We start from the raw sequence: 26,342 nt of genomic DNA on the forward strand, positions 1-26,342 counted from the left end.
ATATGGCCAAGTCGCAATTTGAACTTCACTTAAAAGATCATTTACTTTCATTGAGAGACTGCGCTACTTGTCGTCGCATGTAACAAGTGTAAACTTGGTCTAATAACCTGGCCATTAACAGCCATTCGAATCATGCGTTAAAGCGACAAAACTCCTCTCTCGTAATAGCTACAAATACATTCTTGTACTCCAACCGGAAGTCTTTAGATTACGAATTCTTTTTCGCTGTTGTCCATTTTGGGCATTCGGTATTGGGCATTGGGCTTTGCACTTACCTTATTTGGTCGGCGTCGTTTGCGTTCATTCTGTGTTGCAGCTGCGCCTGATGTTACCGCTGTTGCCGTTGTAACGGGGGAGCTGGATGCAGTAGCCTCCTCTTTAACTTGCAGCTTTGCTTCCTGGCGATCTGTTAACAGAGAATATACATCAAGAGTTACATAATTAGGTCAGCTTTTTGACTTTAGCACAACTTACATTTCATTTCAATTTCTTCGTCATCCAAAAGCAAAGACACAACTTCTTTGGGCTTCAGCGTATCGGGCTTGAAGTTACCGCCACTTATAACCATGCGTTGAATCTACAAAAGAAGCAGCGAAAAATATCAACATTAATATATGCATAAATTGGTTCAAAAATCTTTAAAGAGCAATGCGCCAGGAAGTGAAATGAAACACGTCGAAGCGCCAAGGGGATTTTCTTCCGCTCTTCGTCGGTCTAAGCACTTTAATATGATAATCAAGGGTTCGGCAATTAAACTAATAAATGCAGACAGTAGGCACTACAATGGCCAAGTGTTTGTGTATATATAGAAGAGAACTTAAAGGCGTAACCAAAATGTCGCCTAACCAATTGTATAATTAATTTCCGGTATCGTTTTACCCCCCAAACAATGAATGCAGTGTCGTGTACAAGTGTTTCATGTGTGCGGCTCGTGTTTCATTTGCCAGTTTTTGAAAAAGGCGCAACAATGCGCCAAAGGGAAGTCCACGCACGTGCCTAATATGCGGCTAAACAATGCTGCTGGAACCCCAAGCAATTGCTTCGTTTTTGATAAATAAGAAAGAAGTACAACACAAAAAGAGTTTTGCGGTTTCCTGGCACTCAAGTCAGTTTTTTTTTGCTCACCTCGCTCTTTTCTCGGGCTCGCTGCAAAATGCGCTCCTCAATCGTTCCCTTGCAGATCAGACGGTAAACGGTCACCTGTTTGGTCTGGCCCAAACGATGGGCTCGATCCATGGCCTGTTGGTCCACGGTGGGATTCCAATCCGAATCATAGAAGATAACCTGTAAGTAACATAAGCATAGAAGAAAAAGATTAAATATCATCCATGGTTCTATATTCGAATTTCAAATGAATATGCAAATGCGTAAAAGACACGCACATCCTTTCGCTATCCTTTTGATATGCATATCTCAAACATAAGAAAGGAAAAATACCGATACCGGGCTATTTGGTAATCCACTTTATTGTGTCACGATTTTCTACGCCTTTCCTGTTTTTCCTCACACAAGAAAAACTCTTTTTCTTTTGTATGCACTGCATGTGCAGAGTGCAAGTGTGCAGCGATTTTTATTTAAGGGTTGCCATTTCCGGCACTGATAAACCTAATTATATTGAACATTGAATTTAGAACACGTGTTGTCTGATGAGTGTTCTGTATTGTTCCTTTTTTTGGGATAGCATTTCCGCTTAATAGACATGTTCTGCATTTCATTTAAATTGAGATAAAGTCATGGATAGTTCAGCCTTAACATAAAATAGATTGTGACTTGTGGAGTAAACATAGAAAACATTCTTAAATATTTTGCGAATATCCAACATCTGTTTTCCAATTCAATTTATAATGCAATTTCAATTTGATTTAATTTAACTTATCAACAATTGATAAGTTAATAAGTTTGGATAATTTCCAAAATTGTATATCTTTTTTTAAGAAGCTAAAGTGTATAGTTAAAGTGTATCTTAAACTGAGAAATATAGAATTATATTTAAAATTATAAACTTTTGCAATGCTTTTGCGTTCACCGTGCATAATCGCAGTGTATATTTGATCTTTTCAAGCAAATAATCTAATTTAACTGCTACAAATTTATGTCACACTTTTCTGCTTATAAAAAGATGAGCTAATAAGTTCCTTCAACATTAGTTTGTTGGCGTCGAATCGATAAGAACTGAGTGCAATGAAGCTGAAGCTTGTGTATTTGTTGTTACTCAGTCAATTGACTTTCATTTTGGCAGCGTTCATGGATATCGTTGAAAAATCAATGTGGATTGAACAAAAAGTGGATCATTTCAACAAGAGTGACAAACGAACGTGGCAAATGGCAAGTTTTAGGAACTTAATCACATGTTGATCTATGAATAATAATAACAATAATTATGACTTTAGCAATATTTGGCGAGTGATACATTCTTTAAGCCTGGTGGACCGATAATTATCAATATAAATGCAGAATGGGAAATGGTGCCAAAAAATCATTTTTTTTTGGAATGTATTTTGAGCTTGTTGAAATTTTCAATGCGTATGCATTTGAAACCGAGCATCGATACTACGGTAGAAGTTGGCCAGTCCAGTGAGCTCTAATTAATGAAAATATCTAGAAAACAGTTTCAAATTCACTTTATTTACAGAAATATGACAGTTGAAAACCTACAATATCTGACTACGAGGCAAGTACTAGCCGATCTGGCACATTTTATAAGACAACAGAAGGCCACAATTCCAGAGATAGCTAATTCTAAAGTCATAATGATAGGATGTTCGTATGCTGCCAACTTGGTCACATACTTTCGCAAGGACTATCCAGAGCTAATCGATGGTGGCTGGGCAGCGGGGGCGGGACTTGCCTATCGGCTCGATTATTCGGGTAATGTTCAATGTGAAATTTGACTGCCCAATGTAATTAATTTGTTTTCTTCAGATGGCTATGTGAGTGCTGGCAAATCATTGCGAAAATTCGGAGGAGATGCTTGCTATGATCGTGTCGAGCACTTTTCCAAAACATTTTTGAATCACAAAAGGCAGAAAAGCGATACCTATAAAATGTTGAAGTTACTAAATTTGGCTGAATATTTTGAAGATATGCGTAGCATTATTTTAGTACATGCACAACATCGCAAGTGAGTGTCTTTAGTGGCAAACTATAGATTTATTAATTATATACAATACTTTTATTTTTACAGTGCGACTGGAATGCAAAAGTTGTGCAAAAATATTACATCAGTTGACCCGAAGAACATTAATGAATTCGGCCGATTACTAAAGTTATTCCAATCACAAACAGTTATTGACCATACGGATAAAGTTAAAATGATAAACTTCAATCCCAAATATGCAGGTAAGTTAAGTTATTGATACTGAAAGCAACAAGGATCACAAGCGAATCTTTTCAGCTCGTCAAAATTTTTATCAGACTTGCAGTGAGTTTGGTGACATTTTCTCCACAAGTTCACGACATCAACCTTTTGGAGATACTCATCCGTTTGGCAAAGCAGTAGCGAAGTGTAAAGAGGTCTTTGGGCCAAAATTCACCATCGATTACATCAGTGGCAAGGTTGATGATATCACTGCAAAATATGGAGCTCAACATCCGAATGTTGATCATATTTATTTCACAAAAGCCGAAGATGATCCTTGGCGTTGGGCGGGCATCACCGATGAATGTGCAACAATCATACCAGGTACAACTTTATGCCGATTGCAAATAAGTTTATACTATATATTTGATTTATAGGAATTGGACACTGCAAAGAACTAAGAGCACGTGCCCCAACCGATTGGCCAACAACTTCAGCGGCTCAGCAAAAAGCCATCGATTTGATAAGGGACTGGATAAATGGCAATGGCACAACGCGCGAAACTCTAATCAAATGTTAAACGTGAATGTTAAAAATAAATTATCAAAATTGTCTATCGATTGCTAAGCGATAGCCTCGCTAATTAACAATGATGTAGAGTACGGTATTTATGCCTTATCGATAAGTATTATCAGTTGAAATGGAGTGAAAACCAACTAAGGTTAGACTACCACAAAATGATTAACACACCGCATGACAATTGTGTTGAGGTTTTAGGCCAACAATGTTGTGCTATTGTTTACAACCTCTTAGGCGATAATACCCTAATTAATTGCATGCCTCGATAAGATTTGCCTATAGCGCTAAGCGTGAAGTATTAGCTACTCGCTGTGAAACTTTAGCCACAGTTGTCGATCAATCCACAACGATGGCACACGGTGTAATCGCAATAACGTTGGCACTGCTAACACTGGGTTATTCCCAAGTTAATGCTAACATATTCCAGCAGACATTCAAGCAACTGCATCAGGAGCCACCGGTGCCGGCAAATCAGAATCGTGCCGATGAGGTGCAAACATTGTGGATTGAACAGCAGTTGGATCACTTCGATGATGCCGAAACTCGCACCTGGCAAATGGTAATGAATCATGCATTGCATAATCATTGAAAGTGTACTAAGAATACGTAACTTTTAATTGCAGCGCTACATGCTGAACGATGTGTTCTTTGAAGCCGGCGGTCCGCTGTTCATTTTCCTTGGCGGCGAGTGGGCTATTTCGACAGGATACGTTACTGGTGGCCACATGTACGACATGGCCAAGGAGCACAAAGGACTTTTGGCCTACACCGAGCATCGTTACTATGGCGAAAGCAAGCCATTGCCGTGAGTTGTAATCAAAAGCGATTAGATTGATTAAGTTAAAAATACTTGTTGTTTTACAGTGACTTGTCCAATGAGAACATCAAGTACTTGCATGTGAAGCAAGCGCTGGCTGACTTGGCGCATTTCATACGCACGAAGAAGGCAACTTATGAGGGTTTGAGTGACTCCAAAGTCATCATTGTGGGCGGCTCATACTCGGCCACCATGGTCACCTGGTTCAAGAAAACCTATCCCGATTTGGCCACCGGTGGTTGGGCATCCAGTGCACCCCTTTTTGCCAAGGTCAACTTTGTAGGTAAGTACAAATATGGCAATATTATTATTGAAAACTTATTTACGCTTAAATGTTCTTAGAATACAAGGAGATTACGGGTCAGTCTATTGCCTTGATGGGCGGCTCTGCCTGCTACAATCGTATTCAGAATGGTATTGCTGAGTTGGAGACAATGCTTGCCACAAAGCGTGGTGGCGAGGTGAAGGCGCTACTCAAACTGTGCGAAAAGTTCGATGTGTACAGCGATCTGGATGTCTGGACACTGTTCAGTGAAGTCTCTGATATCTTTGCAGGTGTTGTGCAGACACACAAGTGAGCTTAGAATTAAATAGTTGTAGACTTTGTTTAATTTAAATTTTATGAATTTTCTAGTGCTGGCCAAATTGAGGGCGTTTGTCAGACAATCTTGTCGGAGAGCAGCGATTTGATTGGCCTCAGCAAGTATTTGTTGACTGTGTTTGCTCAAAGCGGTGGCAATTGCTACGATCTCAGTTATGATGCCATACTTGCGCCACTTCTGGAGTCCAGATACACGGGCAACATTAGTAAGCAGCTCACCACTATTCGTAAGCTGTTCATTTACTTATTGGGAGTACATTTTTGCAGTGCGTCAATGGATCTATCAGACTTGCAATGAGTATGGCTGGTATCAAACTTCAGGTTCAGCTGCTCAACCCTTTGGCACCAAGTTCCCTGTCACTTACTATACCACAATGTGTGCCGATGTTTATGGTTTGCAGTACAGCAATTCTTTCATTGCCGACAAAGTGGCGGAAACTAACGAATACTTTGGCGGACTTGAACCAAATGTGGAGAATGTTTACATCACTCACGGCCAATTGGATCCCTGGCGAGCCATGGGCATTCAAAACGAAACTCAGGCCACCATCTTACCAGGTGAAGATTGAGAAAGTGATTAACTCTTTGAAATAACTAATTATATATAAATTTTTCAGAGTATGCTCACTGCAAGGACTTTGGTTCGATCAGCGCCAGCGACTCCAGCGAAATGCGTGCTTCAAAGGAACGTGTCGCTGAATTGGTGCGTCAATGGTTAAATTGAAGTTTGCTACATCTATTTTAGTAATTGTGTTTAGCGATAATGATTATCTATGAATGTGTGTATTTATGACAGCAATAAACGGATCATGTGGAAATTTTGAAACATTTTACAGGCTTCCTAGCTATATGGAAATACCCCGATTTTCTTTTGTGCAGATATGCTGCATGGATTAAAACACAGTTCTCTCTACTCGTGGCAACAAGGTAATTGAATCTCTCGTAAATACTAGGAAATATTAGTAGCAATCATGGCATATCATAAATTCAAGATAGAGGTTTTCTAAAAAGCCCACCTTATCAGTGCTTGCTTATCGCATAGTGAATTTATAGCCATCTTTTTTGGCCATCGATATATTGCGATCGCGAGACAGCCTTTAAAACTACCCGTTGACCAATTGAGAATTTCATTTACGTCGAACAATGCTGGCAATAAAGTTGGTCAGTCTGGCGCTTCTGGTTTTGGCCAGTCAAAGCAATGCCCTCAAGTGGAAGAAAGATGTGCCTGTTCTGGTGAAAACTCTAAAGGATTTGCATCGTGGTCCGCCACAGCAGGTTGTGATGAATCGTGCCACGGTCGAAGAGAAATGGATTACCCAACCACTGGATCACTTTGATGAAACCAACACGGGCACCTATCAAATGGTAAGCACATTTAACAGACTTACTAAAGGAATAGTGAATTAATTTTCGCTGATTGCAGCGCTATTTGGTCAACGATGAATTCCAAACAGAAGGCAGTCCCATCTTCATCTTTTTGGGTGGTGAATGGGAAGCCTCATCCGGCATGATTCTGCAGGGTCACTGGTACGACATGGCCAAGGAGCACCAAGGTCTGCTGCTCTACACCGAACATCGTTACTACGGCCAGAGCGTTCCCACCAGGTAAGCATGTGAAGACTCTATCCAAACATCCATTATTAATCTATTTCTTTGCAGCGATATGTCCACCGAGAGTCTGCAGTATCTGCATGTGAAGCAAGCTCTGGCTGATGTGGCTCAATTTATTACCACCATCAAGGCGGAGAATCCTCAGTTGACCAACTCAAAGGTGGTGCTTAGCGGTGGCTCCTATTCGGCAACCATGGTTGTGTGGTTCAAGCGTCTCTATCCCGACTTGGTTGTGGGTGGCTGGGCATCGAGTGCTCCTCTGCTGGCTAAGGTTGATTTCAGCGAGTACAAGGAGGTTGTGGGAGAAGCATTCAAGCAATTGGGTGGCCAACAGTGCTACGATCGCATACAGAAGGGCATCAATGATCTGGAGCAGATGTTTGTGAACAATAGTGCTCAGGCACATGCGATGCTGCGTCTTTGCAGTGATTTCGATCATAACAACGATCTCGATAAGTGGAGTTTGTTTGGCAGCATTTCCAACATTTTCTCCGGCGTCGCGCAATATCAAACGTAGGTTCAAATATATCGACTGTATTTTCCTCTTTTACCTATTTTTTATATATTGACAGAACTGGCGACATTGAGTATTATTGTGACTTTCTGCTGAGCTTTGATGATGACGCGGCGGCCATTGCCAACTTTGCCTATTGGGCCTGGAACTATCCAAGCTGTATTGATGCACGCTATCAGAGCACTGTCGATTATTATCTGTGGGGCATTGACAACTTTGACGCGTGTAAGTTGTTATCATTGCCCCTTAACTGATTACTAGCTGATTTTATATAATTTGTTGTGCTTTTAGCTCGACCATGGTATTATCAGACCTGCAATGAGTATGGCTGGTATCAGTCATCAACTTCGAACAATCAGCCGTTTGGCAATAACTTCCCTGCCACACTTTACATTGAACTCTGCAAGGATGTCTTTAGCTCGAAGTACGCTAGCTCGCAAATTGTCAGCAACACAGCCCAGACCAATGAGGACTTTGGTGGCATGAACCCCGAAGTCGAGAACATTTACATGACTCACGGAGGTCTCGATCCCTGGAATCCCATTGGTCATGGCGTTGCCGAGGGTGCCACGGTCATTACTGGTGCCTCCCATTGTGCTGACTTCAGTTCAATCTCCGCTATCGACACCCAAGAAATGCGTGCTTCCAAGGAGCGTATTGCGGAATTAGTGAGACAATGGTTAGCCTAAACGTTGTTAACAATTCTCAACTATTTCAACCATAATTCACAGATAAGCCAAATAAAGAGTGTAAACTTGTGAAAATGTGCTGATAAAAGCTTCTTCTTTTTATAGAAAACGAGTGTACAGGAATTTACAAAGAAACACTCACTTAGCCTAAACTTATGCAATGCATAATTCAAGATATTTCAGACGACTTTTTATTTCTAGTTTTTAAAAGCATCAATGATATTTATCATTAGAGCTATAAAGTCACATAATTGCTTTATACCCGAATAGCACAGGGAAATTAATGGACAACTCAATTTTTTTTCCAAATTATGTCATAATATTACATTTCTGTAATTTAATTTAGTTAAGGGACGTATCACAGCCTTTCCTTCCATTCAGTTACAGTTGGGTACAAGTTGTTACCATTTAAATTCAAGGTGGAAAATGTAGCATACTTCGACTAACGTCTTATATTCATTTTATTTGTATTCAATTGAATCATTCTTTATTCCTCTTATCCTCTATCTATCTATTAATAAATCAACCGCGATGAGCAGAGTGCACTTCAAAGATAAGTTCCCTTTAATGGCCTAAGCTTTATTTATTGCGCAGGTTCCACTTATAGATAATTATTTCACATGTAGCTAAACAGTGATGACTGAATAATAGTTGAGGGGCAAGAAACTTTTGTTTACTTCTAATTAAACCGAATTAAATGGTCAACATTCAACGATTACAAAGGTAAATGAGTCAAGTTCGCATTACACTATTTAACCGGGTAGTCAAATAATAAATCATTATAAAATATATTATTATTGTATTTGGTGTATTGATTCATTCAGAATATACAATATGCTAGAATATATACCAGATTGTCAACCAAAGCAACTAACTTCCGACTGCCGCAGACCTTTATAAAATTATTTCTTAAAGAACATCAAAAATTTTTATTTGATCACAAGCGAATTTCCAGGAGTCATAACTGTAGATATCACTGAATATATCAAAAATTAAAATACGCTAGTTATTTGATTATTTCGATTTGCGGGGGAGAAAATATAGAAAACAAATATAGAAAACAAACTTGACAGACGGACATTCTGTTGTCTTTTAGAACACTCCACAAAATATTTAGAACGCGGAACTTTCCTTAGGAGTCATTTAACTTCTTATCTATGTGAAACCAATAAAAATGCATTGTCAGTAAAAAAATGCATTAGTAGGGAATTTAAGACAACATGATGTAACACGTGACTTATACTGCCCAAGCTTTTATCAGCATGATAGGAGGGCTTAACACAAAATTAAATGCCAATATTTGCGCATTACTTAACGCCTATCAATTTTGCAATCTATCCAAGAATATTTTGAATAAATAGTCCGCTTATTGGGCTAGGAAATCATTCGACAAATTGTCAACAACCAAACAAGATGAAGTATACTCTAATTCTAGTTCTAGCGTTAGTAGCGCCTCTAGCTTATTCAGCTAGTCTGCCAAAGCCTGAAATTCCTGCCTTCATTCAATCCTTGAAGGACCTTCAGCGTGGTCCACCGCGAGAACCCATCACCAAGCGTGTTAATGCGCAGACTCGTTGGATCACTCAGAAACTGGACAACTTTGACGATGACAATGAGGCAACATGGGAAGACGTAAGATTTCATATAACTTTTTATTAATGAACTAGAATCACGCCAAATAAAATATCCTTAGCGCATTATAATTAATGAAGACAATTTCGTGGATGGATCTCCGATATTCATTTACCTTGGTGGCGAATGGATTATTAAGCCCGAGGATATAGCATCAGGGCTTCTGGCAGACCTCGCTAAGGAACATAATGGTACCATTCTCACCACAGAGCATCGATTCTTCGGCGAGAGTATCCCTATTAAGTACGATAACTATATCATTTCCTATTTCTAGCTATAATTAACTCCTTAACGATCCCTTTAGACCCCTGTCCACAGAAAACCTTAGCAAGTATCAAAATGTGAAGCAAGCCTTAGCCGATGTGGTGAATGTTATCAAGGTTCTTAAGGAGGAGGACAAGTACAAGGATTCGAAGGTCGTCGTTCAAGGATGTTCCTACTCTGCAACCATGGCAACTTGGCTCAAGAAATTGTATCCCGATGTCATTGTTGGGAGTTGGGCATCCAGTGCTCCCCTTGAAGCCAAGGTTAACTTTAGAGGTGTGTAAATTAGTCGTTGAAATCTATGACTATGCACTTAAGATTCTTTTTCAGAGTTCATGAAAGTTGTTGGAGAAGCATACAGAGAGCTAGGAGGAGACTATTGCTACGACATCATTGACAACGCCACATCCTATTATGAAAATTTGTTTTACAACGGAGAGGGAGCGCAAGCTAAGACAGAATTAAATCTCTGCAGTAACTTTGACGAGGATGACGAACAAGATCAATGGCAATACTTCAGTACTGTTGCGAACGTTTTCGCCAACATCGCTCAATACCAGAAGTAACTATAAATATGAATTTGCTAAATTTTCTCTAAATTTGTTTTCTCCCTGAAGACCCGAGAACTATGACTTGGCCCAGTACTGTTCCGTTCTGCGTAGCTTCAGTGACAACGATTATGTAGCCTTGTCTAAATTTGTGCAATGGCGTCTCGGATATCCGGCTTGTGTCAACACCAGATACCAAGGAGCTGTTAACTACTACTTGTGGTCGAAGGACAACTATGATGGCGATGGTCTGGCTTGGACGTTCCAGACATGCAGTGAATTTGGCTGGTTCCAGTCCTCTGGCAGTCGCAGTCAACCATTTGGCACTAATTTCCCAGTCACCCTTTACACCGACATTTGTGAGGATGTTTTCGGATCTGACTATACTGAGGCTAAGATTCGGGCCCTAATCAAGGAAACAAATGCTGACTTTGGTGGCATCGAAAGCGTTGACAATGTTTATTTCACACAGGGTGGTTTGGATCCATGGGCCAAGGTTGGAGCTGGTGTGGCACAAGGAGCCACCATAATTCCACAAGCTTCCCACTGCTCTGATCTGGGTTCAATTAGTGCGTCAGACAGTGCAGCCTTGCGTGCCTCGAAGGAACGTGTGTCTGAACTTATTGCCCAGTGGCTTGCATAAGATTAAATTTCTCATCCATATATTGTTAATATTTTGTTCTTTTTTAATTTCTATTATTATGATTTATTAAATAAATATCGAACATTCATTTGTGTTATATCAAGTGCTTGTCGTTAAAAATAAGTCAATAATCTATCAATTGATTTCAATGGGCTAATTGACAACAATTTCTATTGAAGTGCAAGTCGACTTATAAGGTTTTTGACCTGCTGATTAACTAATGTACTTACTAATGTAAAGATGTTAATATACGCTCGACATGAAAATTTGTATTAGAAATAATCTCGATATATTGATCACATCAATCTTTATAGTATTTTTTAAAGCGGTCAGATTGATTACCAGATAATTATTAGAAGCTTTCTTTGTCAAGAATGTCAAGTGCAATACTTGATTTTGTTACACACAGATCGAGTTTACCTTTCAAATAGCTATCTATATATTTATTTATATTTATATTTAATTTGGACGGACCGTTAGACTAACCGATGAGCATGTGTAGCTTTATCGTCTCGGTTGTTGAAGCTGATCAAGTTTATGTAATGTGGTCAGAGATGACCATACCCTTTCATAGGTAGTGGGTTTTCAAAACGAATAGAGACCATAATTTTAAAGGCAGGCTCGTGATCGTACATACAAAATTAATTATAGTCAGCATGATATCTGAAAATTTTGCGATCAGATAAAAATTATGTAAGAAATAATTTTATATATCATATGTATATATCAAAAAGCGGCTGTTGTTGTCGCATCGTATTTGCTTTGATTGACACCGTGGTATACATATATGGTAAGCATAACATTCATATTTTCAAAATTAAAAGTTGGTATTAAATTAAAAAAGTTTGTTTCAACATGTTTTTTTTTCATTTTGATGGATCCTTATCAAAAAATCGTGTAAGAACGAGGTTTTCAGCGTGTTAAAAGGGGGGATGGGAGCAAGTTTGTAACCGTGTAAGAGCGAGTTCGTGCTAAAAGAGTCCGTGTTAAGCGAGGGCCAAGAAAGAAATACAAAGAAATACAGTTACCTAAATGTTATATCTATATAGAACAAACTCGAAAGTAAAAAAATTTCCAATAATCACCACTACTAAACAAGTACCCTTCGAAAGGGTCTCAGATTTATAAGTTCCACTTATTGATAACCATTTCAAATCAAGTTAAACAATAACTGTGTAATAGCTGAGGGGCAAGAACCTTTAGATTGCCATTAGTCGAACAAAATCAAATGGGCAACATGCAATGATTATAGAGGCAATTTGTAGAAGTGTGCATTACACTATTTAACATTGTATCAGAATTATTAATTTTCTACTTTAAAAAATAAGAAATAACTTTGTTTTGATTTTTTATAGAGTTTAAAAAGATTGTCATTATTTTTTTATTTTTGTCCTATTAAAAAATGTTAGTGTACACCTGCGATGTTTAATAAATTAGTGAATTTGTAAAATATTATGTATGTGAGTATTTCTTTCAGATTACTTTTACTTATAACTTTAGATATTGGTTACAAACGCAATATTTGTTCAAAATGAATTTTATTTTCATCGAAATTTAAGGAGACGAAACTATATGGATATGCATATCCTTTTTGCCGCGACTAGTGAAATTATTAACTTATGAGCGGATTTTCTGCTCGGGACATGTTGAATTAGAGTCAAATCTCTTCTATATTAGAAGTTTTTTAAAAGCAAATATCTTTACCTTTAAGCATTACAATTCGATATATTATACCATATGGTAACATGTAAAAAAGCATTTACAAATAAAAATATTATAAAATATTCCTTTGAAGTAGAATGATTTCTAATCTATGTTTAACCAATAAAAATGCATTATGTCAGAATTGTAATGCATAAGTGCATCTCTGACAACGTGATATAACACGTGACTTACACAACCCAAGCTTTTATCAGCATTATATGAGGACTTAAAACAAAATTTATTCCCAATATTTGCACATTACTTCACTGCTATCAGTAGCTGCAATCTATTAAAGAACATTTTGAATAAATAGGCCACGTATCGGGGTAAAAAATCATTCGACAAATTGTCAACAACCAAAGAAGATGAAGTTTACTTTAGTCCTAATTTTTGCGCTAGTAGCGCCTCTGGCTTATTCAGCTAGTCTTCCAAAAAAAGGAGTTCCTGACTTTATTAAATCCCTGAAGGACCTTCAGCGTGGCCCTCCTAGGCAGGCTACCACCAGGAAATCCCATGTTAAGACTCGCTGGATCACCCAGAAACTGGACAACTTTGATGAAGCCAATAATGCGACCTGGCAAGACGTAAGATTAAATAATTCATCATTTAACCAACAAAACTAAAATCCCAGAAAAACTATATTCAGCGTATTCTGATTAACGAGCGCCACTTCGTGGAGGGATCCCCGATATTCATTTACCTCGGTGGCGAATGGGTAATACAACCTGGAGATATAGAAAATGTACATCTGGCAGACATTGCAAAGCAACACAAGGGCACCATTCTCACCACAGAACATCGGTTCTTTGGCGAGAGTATTCCCATTAAGTACGATAGATCAAATTCTTTCCTAGTTCTAGCAATAATTATCCCCTTAACGAACCTTTTAGACCCCTGTCCACAGAAAACCTTAGCAAGTATCAAAATGTGAAGCAAGCCTTGGCCGATGTGGTGAATGTTATTAAGGTTCTTAAGGAGGAGGATAAGTACAAGGATTCGAAGGTCGTCGTTCAAGGATGTTCCTACTCTGCAACCATGGCAACTTGGCTCAAGAAATTGTATCCCGATGTCATTGTGGGCAGTTGGGCATCCAGTGCTCCCCTTGAAGCCAAGGTTAACTTTAGAGGTGTGTAAATTAGTCGTTAAAATTTATGACTATGCACTTAAGATTCTTTTTCAGAGTTCATGAAAGTTGTTGGAGAAGCCTACAGAGAGCTAGGAGGAGACTATTGCTACAACATCATTGACAATGCCACATCCTATTTTGAAAATTTATTCTATAACGGACAAGGAGCCCAGGCCAAGAAAGAATTAAATCTCTGCAGTGATTTTGACGAGAATGACGAAAGAGATCAGTGGCAATACTTTAGCACTGTTGCGAATGTTTTCGCAAACCTCGCTCAATACCAGAAGTAACTATAGGTGTTTTTACCACCCAATTTTCTCTAACGGTTATTTTCTCTATTTAGTCCTCAAAACAAAGACTTGTCCAACTACTGTTCGAATCTTCGTAACTTCAGCGATAATGATTATGAAGCTTTGTCTAAATTTGTGCAATGGCGACTTGAAAATCCGGAGTGTGTCAGCACTAAATACCAGGACGCTGTCGATTACTACTTGTGGTCGAAGGACAACTACGACGGCGATGGTCTGGCTTGGACGTTCCAGACATGCAGTGAATTTGGCTGGTTCCAGTCCTCTGGTAGTCGTAATCAACCATTTGGCACTAATTTCCCAGTCACCCTTTACACCGATATTTGTGAGGCTGTTTTCGGATCTGCTTACTCTGAGACTAAAATTCGGGACCTAATCAAGGAGACGAATGCTGATTTTGGTGGCATCGAGAGCGTTGAGGACGTTTACTTCACACAGGGTGGTTTGGATCCATGGGCCAAGGTTGGAGCTGGTGTGGCACAAGGAGCCACCATTATTCCACAAGCTGCTCACTGCTCTGATCTGGGTTCGATAAGCGCCTCGGACAGTGCAGCTTTGCGCGCCTCTAAAGAGCGTGTTTCGGAACTCATTGCTCAGTGGCTTGCATAAGATCGAATTCCCCATATATTGTTAATATTAGCTTTTTCATTATTATTAAAATCTATTAAATATACTTGTTAAAAAAACAATTATCAAGCAGTCAATTGTATTACATGAAGTGCGTGTCGTTGAAGTAAGGGTAATTATCTAGCAATTGATTTCAATAGGCCAATTGACAACTCTATTTATTGAAGTGGAAGATGGTGGAGGTCCGATAACTTGCATATTATTAAATCTAAATTCTTTGAAGGTATTTAAAATAGTTATTAAATGTTGAAAGCTAACATAATAAGACTGAAAAAATAAAGATATATTAAATACATTTTTATACCCGCTACCTAAATGTTACAAGGGTATTATAACTTTATGTATGAATACAGGTCTCAGAGTCTATAAGAGACATAGCTATAATTGTGCTTTAAAGTATTTGTTGTTTTTGCCACCATATCATGTTTGTTTTATATGACTGACACGCCCAAATTTATATGAAAAAAAACTGGGGCAGTCGGGTTATTGGTTGGATGACAATCTGATATATTTTGTGCTGTATTTTTATTATCAGTATATTTTTTAAATTTATCTTTTATTTTTTATGGATATCTCACTGTTTTGTTTTTATTAAAAAAAAGGGTAGCGGATATCTCACAGTCGAGCTCACTTGTCTGTAGCTTTATTTCTTGTTGCTATTTACTTCAGTCAATATATATATATATAACTTAGAAATCAAAAACACTTTTTGTAATTGAAAAATTCTTAAAACTTATCAAAAATTTCAATTAAGTTATTTGTGTTACAACATATTAATTTTGGTGGAACGAGAGCGTTGGAAACGTTTATTTCAACTCTTGCAGTGCAGCTTTGCTTCTATAAACTTCTATAAGATATTATTAACATATATTTATCGCTTCATTATTAAAGCGATCGTAATATTAATAGAGAAAATCCAATTAGTTTGGGCTGCCAAAAAAGTGAATCGGCTCTAGATAAACAAAAATTATGAATTAATATAAATATAACATATTTAAAAATGTATATATTTATATGAATAATTAATGAGCTCTTTAAAACAGTATGACTTCTAACATGTGTATAACAGATTAAATATTACCGAGCTAGTGCCAATATCTTTGCAAAATGACGGAGATTTTAAAACCGCCTCCATCTTTGACACCTAAGATCTACCAAAGTTGGAATTTGATTGGTTTTGGTTTCTGTGTCAACCATGATACTGTTAAGTAATTCTAGAACATTCTACTGTATCAATGGGCAAATTGATTACTATTTTTTTAAAAATAGAATGATTTTGGTTAACTACTGGTTAACTAATTTATTTATACTGCTTGTAATATAAAAACATTAAAAAAAACTGATTTCTGATATCTCAATATGTGGATTGCACAAAAATTATCATTATAATCGTTTTTCAATCAGCGCTATAAATACATATATGTATGTATCTAGGGATAGACCACCATGACTGAATGTCTGTTTGTCCTTCAGTCAGTACACTGCATCTTTGAGACTATTAGAGATATATAGAGACTATTTATATGCTTAGATATTTTTAACTAATCAAAAATAACCGCTATTCACTGTTTAAATTCTGAAACATTCAAGCATTTCTTCTGATGGTTAATAAGAAGAATTAGGAATTAATCAATTGGCTGGCAATCATGTTCAATTACAAATACTCAGAATTTTGTTAAACTAAAAATTAAATTAATTAACTCTGACTCTAATTAACTAAAACTCTATAATTTGAGCAATATTTATATAAAATAGTTACCTAAATAGTTTACCTATATAAAATAAACTCGAAAGTACAAAAATTTCCAATAATCATCATTATGAGATTTCTTCAAAGTACCCTTCGAAAGGGCCTTAAATTTATAAGTTCCACTTATTGATAACCATTGTACATCAAGTTAAGCAATAACTGTGTAATAGATGAGGGGCAAAACCTTTTATTTGAAATAATTGACCTAAATTAAATGCCAAACATTGAATGAGGTAAAGTGGTTGAGGTAAATTGTGTAAGTGAGTTTTACACTGTTTAACATCGTATTCGATTCTTAAATTTTTCAATTTATTGTACAAAATAATAACTTGATTTTTATAGAGTATAAAAAAGAACATTATTAGATTTTTATTGTCGGCATTTCCAATATTTAATAAATTCACGAATTATAAAATATTATTTGAAAGTATAAACTTAATTTTTTTTAAGGTTTAGGTCTTGGTAGCGAAAGCACTATTTTTCCCTTATATATTTTTCTTTCATCGAGATTTAAAAGAAGGAAACTATATCGACAGTTTCCACTTTGTAATTAAAATTATTTATTCAAGACCGGATTTTCTATTGCGGAACAGGTTGAAATATTGTAGAATTTCATCCATTCCAAGTGTTAAAGAATTAAGAGCAAATGTTCTCTAAGCATTACAACTCGCTATATTATACCATAAGGTATTACAAAACACATTGCTTATATCATCTGAAAAGCATTTACAAATAAAAATAATATAAAATATTCCTTTGAAGTAGAATGATTTCTAATCTATGTTTAACCAATAAAAATGCATTATGTCAGAATTGTAATGCATAAGTGCATCTCTGACAACGTGATATAACACGTGACTTACACAACCCAAGCTTTTATCAGCATTATATGAGGACTTAAAACAAAATTTATTCCCAATATTTGCACATTACTTCACTGCTATCAGTAGCTGCAATCTATTAAAGAACATTTTGAATAAATAGGCCACGTATCGGGGTAAAAAATCATTCGACAAATTGTCAACAACCAAAGAAGATGAAGTTTACTTTAGTCCTAATTTTTGCGCTAGTAGCGCCTCTGGCTTATTCAGCTAGTCTTCCAAAAAAAGGAGTTCCTGACTTTATTAAATCCCTGAAGGACCTTCAGCGTGGCCCTCCTAGGCAGGCTACCACCAGGAAATCCCATGTTAAGACTCGCTGGATCACCCAGAAACTGGACAACTTTGATGAAGCCAATAATGCGACCTGGCAAGACGTAAGATTAAATAATTCATCATTTAACCAACAAAACTAAAATCCCAGAAAAACTATATTCAGCGTATTCTGATTAACGAGCGCCACTTCGTGGAGGGATCCCCGATATTCATTTACCTCGGTGGCGAATGGGTAATACAACCTGGAGATATAGAAAATGTACATCTGGCAGACATTGCAAAGCAACACAAGGGCACCATTCTCACCACAGAACATCGGTTCTTTGGCGAGAGTATTCCCATTAAGTACGATAGATCAAATTCTTTCCTAGTTCTAGCAATAATTATCCCCTTAACGAACCTTTTAGACCCCTGTCCACAGAAAACCTTAGCAAGTATCAAAATGTGAAGCAAGCCTTGGCCGATGTGGTGAATGTTATTAAGGTTCTTAAGGAGGAGGATAAGTACAAGGATTCGAAGGTCGTCGTTCAAGGATGTTCCTACTCTGCAACCATGGCAACATGGCTCAAGAAATTGTATCCCGATGTCATTGTGGGCAGTTGGGCATCCAGTGCTCCCTTGAAGCCAAGGTTAACTTTAGAGGTGTGTAAATTAGTCGTTAAAATTTATGACTATGCACTTAAGATTCTTTTTCAGAGTTCATGAAAGTTGTTGGAGAAGCCTACAGAGAGCTAGGAGGAGACTATTGCTACAACATCATTGACAATGCCACATCCTATTTTGAAAATTTATTCTATAACGGACAAGGAGCCCAGGCCAAGAAAGAATTAAATCTCTGCAGTGATTTTGACGAGAATGACGAAAGAGATCAGTGGCAATACTTTAGCACTGTTGCGAATGTTTTCGCAAACCTCGCTCAATACCAGAAGTAACTATAGGTGTTTTTACCACCCAATTTTCTCTAACGGTTATTTTCTCTATTTAGTCCTCAAAACAAAGACTTGTCCAACTACTGTTCGAATCTTCGTAACTTCAGCGATAATGATTATGAAGCTTTGTCTAAATTTGTGCAATGGCGACTTGAAAATCCGGAGTGTGTCAGCACTAAATACCAGGACGCTGTCGATTACTACTTGTGGTCGAAGGACAACTACGACGGCGATGGTCTGGCTTGGACGTTCCAGACATGCAGTGAATTTGGCTGGTTCCAGTCCTCTGGTAGTCGTAATCAACCATTTGGCACTAATTTCCCAGTCACCCTTTACACCGATATTTGTGAGGCTGTTTTCGGATCTGCTTACTCTGAGACTAAAATTCGGGACCTAATCAAGGAGACGAATGCTGATTTTGGTGGCATCGAGAGCGTTGAGGACGTTTACTTCACACAGGGTGGTTTGGATCCATGGGCCAAGGTTGGAGCTGGTGTGGCACAAGGAGCCACCATTATTCCACAAGCTGCTCACTGCTCTGATCTGGGTTCGATAAGCGCCTCGGACAGTGCAGCTTTGCGCGCCTCTAAAGAGCGTGTTTCGGAACTCATTGCTCAGTGGCTTGCATAAGATCGAATTCCCCATATATTGTTAATATTAGCTTTTTCATTATTATTAAAATCTATTAAATATACTTGTTAAAAAAAAACAATTATCAAGCAGTCAATTGTATTACATGAAGTGCGTGTCGTTGAAGTAAGGGTAATTATCTAGCAATTGATTTCAATAGGCCAATTGTCAACTCTATTTCTTGAAGTGGACGATGGTTGAAGGCCGTTAAAGCTTTTAACTTTCATAACATATAATAAAATCTAAATTCTCTTCAATGGTTTTTTATATATTGAACGCTAAAATTATAATGCAAAAAACAAATGTGAGAAATTTGTTTACGATTTTTAGAGACAAATGCGGAGTTTGGAGCCTAAGAGTATTTTACAGATAACATGGAAATTGCAAATTCTTTTTGTAATAGAAAGATTCCAAATTATCAATTAATTTATTTGTGTTATTTATGATTGCGAGAATGCTTAGATTTTAATTACCTGAAACGGCGGCTTATTGAAGACTTACGAGTATTTCTATTATAAATAGGCTGTGGTTTTGAGTAAATATTCAGTCTAAAGTTTCTTAACACACCAACAAAATGAAGTTTTCTTTAGTGATATTACAGCTAGTATTAGTGCTAGCACCTTTCGCCTTCTCAGTTAGTTTAAGAGAACCTGAAATTCCTGCCTTCATTAAAACATTGAAGGAAATGCACCAAGGGCCACCAAGGCATCCGACTACCAGGAAATCCCATGTTAAGACTCGCTGGATCACCCAAAAACTCGACAACTTTGATGAGGCCAATACTGCGACCTGGCAAAACGTAAGATTGAATAATATATCATTTAACCAAAAAAACTAAAATCATAGAGAACACTATATTCAGCGCATTCTGATTAACGAGCACAACTTCGTAGAGGGATCCCCGATATTCATATATCTTGGTGGGGAATGGGTAATACAACCTGGAGATATAGGATCAGTACATCTGGCAGACATCGCAAAGGAACATAATGGCACCATTCTTACCACAGAACATCGATTCTTTGGCGAGAGTATCCCCATTAAGTACGATAACTCAAACCCTTTCCTAATTCTAGCAATAATTAACCCCTTATCGCTCCTTTAAGGCCCCTGTCCACAGAAAACCTTAGCAAGTATCAAAATGTGAAGCAGGCCTTGGCCGATGTGGTGAATGTTATTAAGGTACTTAAGGAGGAGGACAAGTACAAGGATTCGAAGGTCGTCGTTCAAGGATGTTCCTACTCTGCAACCATGGCAACTTGGCTCAAGAAATTGTATCCCGATGTCATTGTGGGCAGTTGGGCATCCAGTGCTCCCCTTGAAGCCAAGGTTAACTTTAGAGGTATGTTAACTTATCGTACAAATCGATGACTCCAACCGTACACATACGATTCTTTTGCAGAGTTCATGAAAGTTGTTGGAGAAGCATACAGAGAGCTAGGTGGAGACTATTGCTACGACATCATTAATAACGCCACATCCTACTATGAAAATTTGTTTTACAACGGACAGGGAGCCCAGGCCAAGAAAGAATTAAACCTCTGCAGTAACTTTGACGAGGATGACGAACAAGATCAGTGGCAATACTTCAGCACTGTTGCGAACGTTTTCGCTAACATCGCTCAATACCAGAAGTAACTATAAATATGAATTTGCTAAATTTCCTCTAGACTTTCCTTCTCCTTAAAGACCCGAGAACTATGACTTGGCCCAGTACTGTTCCGTCCTGCGCAGCTTCAGTGACAACGATTATGTAGCCTTGTCTAAATTTGTGCAATGGCGTCTCGGATATCCGGCTTGTGTCAACACCAGATACCAAGACTCTGTCGATTACTACTTGTGGTCGAAGGACAACTACGACGGCGATGGTCTGGCTTGGACGTTCCAAACTTGCAGTGAATTTGGCTGGTTCCAGTCCTCTGGTAGTCGCAATCAACCGTTTGGATCTAATTTCCCAGTCACCCTTTACACCGACATTTGTGAAGATGTTTTCGGATCTAACTACTCTGAGGCAAATATTCGCAAGCTAATCAGGGAGACAAATTATGAGTTTGGAGGTATTGAAAACGTTGAGGGCGTTTATTTTACTCAGGGTGGTTTAGATCCCTGGGCCAGGGTTGGAGCCGGCTTGGCACAAGCAGCCACCATTTATCCACAAGCTTCTCACTGCTCTGATCTGGGCTCAATTGGTGCCTCTGACAGTGCAGCCTTGCGCGCCTCTAAGGAGCGTATTGCAGAGCTTATTCGCGAGTGGCTTGCATAAGATCGAAAAAAAAAAAAAAAAAAGAATTGGATGTGAATCTTATTCACACACAAGAGTCTGCACGACTCTAAGTCGTTGTCAGACGTATATTAATCTCAATATTATATTATATATATATATATATATATATATATATATATATATCCCTATAAAACTATCATCAAAAATTGCACTTAACATCAAAAGTGTTTTTCTTTATAGCAAATATTTGGGGCTACATAATAATAATAACAAATTTATTCGTTTAAATTGGAGTAATGAGTAAGCAATAAAGTTAGCAAAGATCCTAGGGCCGCTTATAAGAAGCTGAAGGCCCGATACACCCCTTCGACTTGGTATACCCGCTGTCCATAGGATAGAAAGATATTATAACTTTGTGCCTCCAGGAAATGTATGTAACAGACAGAAGGACATATTTCCAATCATATAACCATTTTGGTCAGCGTCAACAGCCGAGACGTTATAGCTATGTCCGTCTATCCATATGAAACATTGGATCTCACAGACTATAAAAGATTGAGCTATAAATTTGTTTGTCACAATTTGTTGCAGACAGAATTATATTATTATTGCATGCAGATCAAGTTTATTTCAAAAGGCAACTTCCGCCCCCGCAAATCGACAAAATCGAATAAATAGCGTTATTTTGAAGCTAGAGCGATTTTTGGTACATACAATAATAGCTATAGATCAGATAGATATGCGATCAGATCAAAATTGTAAAAATACTTTTGTATTTGCAAAAACGCATTCTAACTAGGGGTTTTAGTTGCCTTGGCTGACAATCTGGTATATTTTGTACTTTATCATTTATTTTGAATGCAGTACTATATCAAGATATCAAATACAGTCTTTTGTATATTTTTAGCACAATCGACTGTAGCTTTCTCACTTGTTTTTTATAAGCTTAAACAAAAAACAAACACTAAACTCTATCAATTTTATTTCTTTTGAACAAAGAAACCTCATTAAAATAATAATATTCATATTAAAGTGCAACTTGCCAAAGCTGAGACAAATTTGTTAGGTATTATATTACGCTTTTAAAAGCATTCATTTGCAATCGATTTCAATAACCCAAATTGTCATTTGCTTTCATTGAAGTGAAGGTCCTAAGCGAGCGATTATATTTCTTTGAATTATTTTCTGAAACATAACTTTTTTTGAATGAAAGAACAAATACCAAAACAATTTTATTAAATATAGCTGATAGCAGTTGATTTCAATGGTCAACAATTGACAACTCCATTTAATAAAATGGGAGACGGTTGAGGGCCGATAAAGCTGTAAACATTTATATAAGTAAATCTAAATTATTTGAAGATTTCTTCAAAAATGATTAAATAATGATTACTAAAATAATAATAATAATAATAATAATAATAATAAATAATAAGAATATATATTACAAATATTATTGCTACTTTTTTTAGTTAATTGGGTCGTTTGGAGCTTAAGAGTTTTGTTTCGATAACTTAGAAATTGCAAATTCTTTTTGTAATAGAAATATTCCAAAATATCAATCAATTTATTTGTGTTATTTATGATTGCGAGAATGCTTGGACTTTATTACCTGAAACGATAGCTTATCGAAGACTTATTTTTATTATAAATAGGCTGTGGTTTTGAGTAAATATTCAGTCTAAAGTTTCTTAACACACCAACAAAATTAAGTTTTCTTTAGTGATATTACAGCTAGTATTAGTGCTAGCACCTTTCGCCTTCTCAGTTAGTTTAAGAGAACCTGAAATTCCTGCCTTCATTAAAACATTGAAGGAAATGCACCAAGGGCCACCAAGGCATCCGACTACCAGGAAATCCCATGTTAAGACTCGCTGGATCACCCAAAAACTCGACAACTTTGATGAGGCCAATACTGCGACCTGGCAAAACGTAAGATTGAATAATATATCATTTAACCAACAAAACTAAAATCAAACAAAAAACTATATTCAGCGTATTCTGATAAACGAGCGCCACTTCGTGGAGGGATCCCCGATATTCATTTACCTCGGTGGTGAATGGGTAATAGAACCTGCAGATATAGGATCAGTACATCTGGCAGACATCGCAAAGGCACACAAGGGCACCATTCTCACCACAGAACATCGATTCTATGGCGAGAGTATCCCAATTGAGTAAGCTAACTCAAACTCTTTCCTAGTTCTAGCAATAATTAACCCCTAATCGCTCCTTTTAGACCCCTGTCCACAGAAAACCTTAGCAGGTATCAAAATGTGAAGCAAGCTTTGGCCGATGTGGTGAATGTTATTAAGGTACTTAAGGAGGAGGACAAGTACAAGGACTCGAAGGTTGTTGTTCAAGGATGTTCTTACTCTGCAACCATGGCAACGTGGCTCAAGAAATTGTATCCCGATGTCATTGTAGGCAGTTGGGCATCCAGTGCTCCCCTTGAAGCCAAGGTTAACTTTAGAGGTGTGTAAATTAATCATATAATCATATATATATTCATGTGGGTATTTTTCAGAATATATGAAAATTGTTGGGGAAGCCTACAGAGAACTGGGAGGAGACCATTGCTACAACATCATTGACAATGCCACCTCTTATTATGAAAACTTGTTCTATAACGGTAAGGGTGCTCAGGCTAAGAAAGAATTAAATCTCTGCAGTGATTTAGACGAGGACGATGAAAGAGATCAGTGGCAATACTTTAGCACTGTTGCGAATGTTTTCGCAAACCTCGCTCAATACCAGAAGTAACTATAGGTGTTTTAACCACCCAATTTTCTCTAACGGTTATTTTCTCTTTAGTCCTCAAAACAAAGACTTGTCCAACTACTGTTCGAATCTTCGTAACTTCAGTGATAATGATTATGAAGCTTTGTCTAAATTTGTGCAATGGCGACTTGAAAATCCGAAATGTGTCAACACCAAATACCAAGACTCTGTCGATTACTACTTGTGGTCGAAGGACGACTACGACGGCGAGGATCTGGCTTGGATGTTCCAGACATGCAGTGAATTTGGTTGGTTCCAGTCCTCTGGTAGTCGCAATCAACCATTTGGATCTAATTTCCCAGTCACCCTTTACACCGACATTTGTGAAGATGTTTTCGGATCTAACTACTCTGAGGCAAATATTCGCAAGCTAATCAGGGAGACAAATTATGAGTTTGGAGGTATTGAAAACGTTGAGGGCGTTTATTTTACTCAGGGTGGTTTAGATCCCTGGGCCAGGGTTGGAGCCGGCTTGGCACAAGCAGCCACCATTTATCCACAAGCTTCTCACTGCTCTGATCTGGGCTCAATTGGTGCCTCTGACAGTGCAGCCTTGCGCGCCTCTAAGGAGCGTATTGCAGAGCTTATTCGCGAGTGGCTTGCATAAGATCGAAAAAAAAAAAAAAAGAATTGGATGTGAATCTTATTCACACACAAGAGTCTGCACGACTCTAAGTCGTTGTCAGACGTATATTAATCTCAATATTATATTATTACGCACTTTATGTATTTATATATATCTCCATAAATCTGTCATCAAAAATTGCACCCAACATCAAAAGTGTTTTTTTATAGTAAATATTTGGGGCTACATTATATTAACAAATTTATTCGTGAAACTTGTAGCAATGAGTAAGCAAAGACTCTAGGGCCGCGTGGAAGCTGAAGTCCCGATACAGCCCTTCGACTTTTTATACCCGCTATCCATAGGGTGGAAGGATACTATAACTTTGTGCCTCCAGGAAATGTATGTAACAGACAGAAGGTCACATCTCCGACCCTATAAAGTATATATACTCTTGATCCGCGTCAACTCCCGAGACGATATAGCCATATAGCCAAAATAAAAATTTTTGACTGATATGCATTGGGTTGACAAGCTTACTTACAAATCAAAAATTTTTCATGTAATAGAAAGTTTTGACACCCTTTATGAGAAAATACTATCTATAAAAAACAACAAATGGTGTTTTATATGATTGCAAAAGTAGTTTAAGCTATACATAATATTTAGCTTACATGTATGTATTTGCTGGTCTCTAATTAAAATGAAAATTACTGAAGATAAGTAGGAAATACACTAGGGAAGGTGTGACAAGTTGGAGAGTTTGTCATGGTAACTGTCGGTTGGATCATAGATTAAGATAGCCCGATGAGAGACAAGAAATTTGTACACCCAATGAATTGCACTAAATTCTGAAACGTGTCGAGCATACGAAGAGGTGACGAAAGCGATCGACTGCGGCTACTTAAAGACATTTGCTACGATTTCGAAAATGTCATAAATCTTGTGGACAACGAAAATCAAGACGCGCATGATAATGACGCTTGGGGAATCAAATCGAATCTTGTGGCTCACAAATGAAATAAACAATGCCATACAATTTGTTTATAAATGGCATAAAATACAATTAATGAAATACTCTCATATCATTTAAAATGTAACTGGTACAATTTTGTGGAGGCCTCAACGATTTCCGTTAGCAGAGGGAGAGACAAAGAAATACCAAAGTGTTGAGTTCGCTTTTGTTTTGTGCGGTCAAATTATTTTGGTATGCGCCAACGACATGAAGAGTAAATACTTTTGCAGTCCGAATTGTGTTTCTCACACACTGTGATAATTTTTGAGCAATTTTATTGAAAAAAAAGGGAAATAAAAATTCTTGCAATTTGTAAAATATTTTCAAAATAAT

At 37.5% G+C, this 26,342-nt stretch overlaps 9 protein-coding genes across 9 annotated transcripts in view; 8 read left to right on the forward strand and 1 right to left on the reverse strand.

Annotated features, from left to right (window-relative positions):
- LOC132784183 (chromatin-remodeling ATPase INO80) overlaps positions 1–26,342 on the reverse strand; it is a 48,235-nt gene that overhangs the window by 15,741 nt on the left and 6,152 nt on the right. The window contains exons 9-11 of the mRNA XM_060789612.1: positions 1,126–1,284; positions 475–577; positions 276–406 (exon numbers count right to left, since the gene is read on the reverse strand). Coding sequence (XP_060645595.1) covers positions 276–406; positions 475–577; positions 1,126–1,284 — 393 coding nt within the window. The remainder of the gene's footprint in view (positions 1–275; positions 407–474; positions 578–1,125; positions 1,285–26,342) is intronic.
- LOC132785445 (putative serine protease K12H4.7) lies at positions 2,159–3,936 on the forward strand. The gene is made up of 7 exons (XM_060791552.1): positions 2,159–2,325; positions 2,391–2,574; positions 2,633–2,868; positions 2,923–3,121; positions 3,185–3,339; positions 3,395–3,682; positions 3,736–3,936. Exons 2-7 carry the CDS (start codon positions 2,456–2,458, stop codon positions 3,876–3,878), a joined length of 1,140 nt encoding a protein of 379 aa, XP_060647535.1. The 5' UTR covers positions 2,159–2,325; positions 2,391–2,455; the 3' UTR covers positions 3,879–3,936.
- On the forward strand, positions 4,192–6,121 carry LOC132786171 (putative serine protease K12H4.7). Its single transcript, XM_060792620.1, has 7 exons — positions 4,192–4,436; positions 4,501–4,682; positions 4,742–4,977; positions 5,037–5,268; positions 5,329–5,501; positions 5,563–5,853; positions 5,913–6,121. Exons 1-7 carry the CDS (start codon positions 4,227–4,229, stop codon positions 6,017–6,019), a joined length of 1,431 nt encoding a protein of 476 aa, XP_060648603.1. The 5' UTR covers positions 4,192–4,226; the 3' UTR covers positions 6,020–6,121.
- Positions 6,409–8,188, forward strand: LOC132786170 (putative serine protease K12H4.7). The gene is made up of 5 exons (XM_060792618.1): positions 6,409–6,660; positions 6,719–6,900; positions 6,955–7,419; positions 7,479–7,645; positions 7,712–8,188. Exons 1-5 carry the CDS (start codon positions 6,439–6,441, stop codon positions 8,107–8,109), a joined length of 1,434 nt encoding a protein of 477 aa, XP_060648601.1. The 5' UTR covers positions 6,409–6,438; the 3' UTR covers positions 8,110–8,188.
- LOC132787018 (putative serine protease K12H4.7) lies at positions 9,493–11,284 on the forward strand. The gene is made up of 5 exons (XM_060793854.1): positions 9,493–9,741; positions 9,803–9,984; positions 10,046–10,281; positions 10,336–10,567; positions 10,623–11,284. Exons 1-5 carry the CDS (start codon positions 9,523–9,525, stop codon positions 11,194–11,196), a joined length of 1,443 nt encoding a protein of 480 aa, XP_060649837.1. The 5' UTR covers positions 9,493–9,522; the 3' UTR covers positions 11,197–11,284.
- On the forward strand, positions 13,246–14,993 carry LOC132785339 (putative serine protease K12H4.7). Its single transcript, XM_060791399.1, has 5 exons — positions 13,246–13,484; positions 13,547–13,728; positions 13,791–14,026; positions 14,081–14,312; positions 14,370–14,993. Exons 1-5 carry the CDS (start codon positions 13,266–13,268, stop codon positions 14,941–14,943), a joined length of 1,443 nt encoding a protein of 480 aa, XP_060647382.1. The 5' UTR covers positions 13,246–13,265; the 3' UTR covers positions 14,944–14,993.
- On the forward strand, positions 17,728–19,470 carry LOC132785482 (putative serine protease K12H4.7). The gene is given in 6 exon segments (XM_060791602.1): positions 17,728–17,966; positions 18,029–18,210; positions 18,273–18,484; positions 18,487–18,507; positions 18,562–18,793; positions 18,851–19,470. Coding segments are annotated over 6 exon segments (1,440 nt in total). The 5' UTR covers positions 17,728–17,747; the 3' UTR covers positions 19,425–19,470.
- Positions 19,976–21,713, forward strand: LOC132787044 (putative serine protease K12H4.7). The gene is made up of 5 exons (XM_060793914.1): positions 19,976–20,223; positions 20,287–20,468; positions 20,531–20,766; positions 20,827–21,058; positions 21,114–21,713. The coding sequence occupies exons 1-5, from the start codon at positions 19,999–20,001 to the stop codon at positions 21,685–21,687; spliced, it is 1,449 nt and encodes a 482-aa protein (XP_060649897.1). The 5' UTR covers positions 19,976–19,998; the 3' UTR covers positions 21,688–21,713.
- On the forward strand, positions 23,347–25,059 carry LOC132787159 (thymus-specific serine protease-like). The gene is made up of 5 exons (XM_060794074.1): positions 23,347–23,580; positions 23,644–23,825; positions 23,888–24,123; positions 24,176–24,407; positions 24,463–25,059. The coding sequence occupies exons 1-5, from the start codon at positions 23,467–23,469 to the stop codon at positions 25,034–25,036; spliced, it is 1,338 nt and encodes a 445-aa protein (XP_060650057.1). The 5' UTR covers positions 23,347–23,466; the 3' UTR covers positions 25,037–25,059.

The sequence above is a fragment of the Drosophila nasuta genome, chromosome 2R (assembly GCF_023558535.2).
Source record: "Drosophila nasuta strain 15112-1781.00 chromosome 2R, ASM2355853v1, whole genome shotgun sequence".
In the NCBI taxonomy this organism is placed as follows: domain Eukaryota; kingdom Metazoa; phylum Arthropoda; class Insecta; order Diptera; family Drosophilidae; genus Drosophila; species Drosophila nasuta.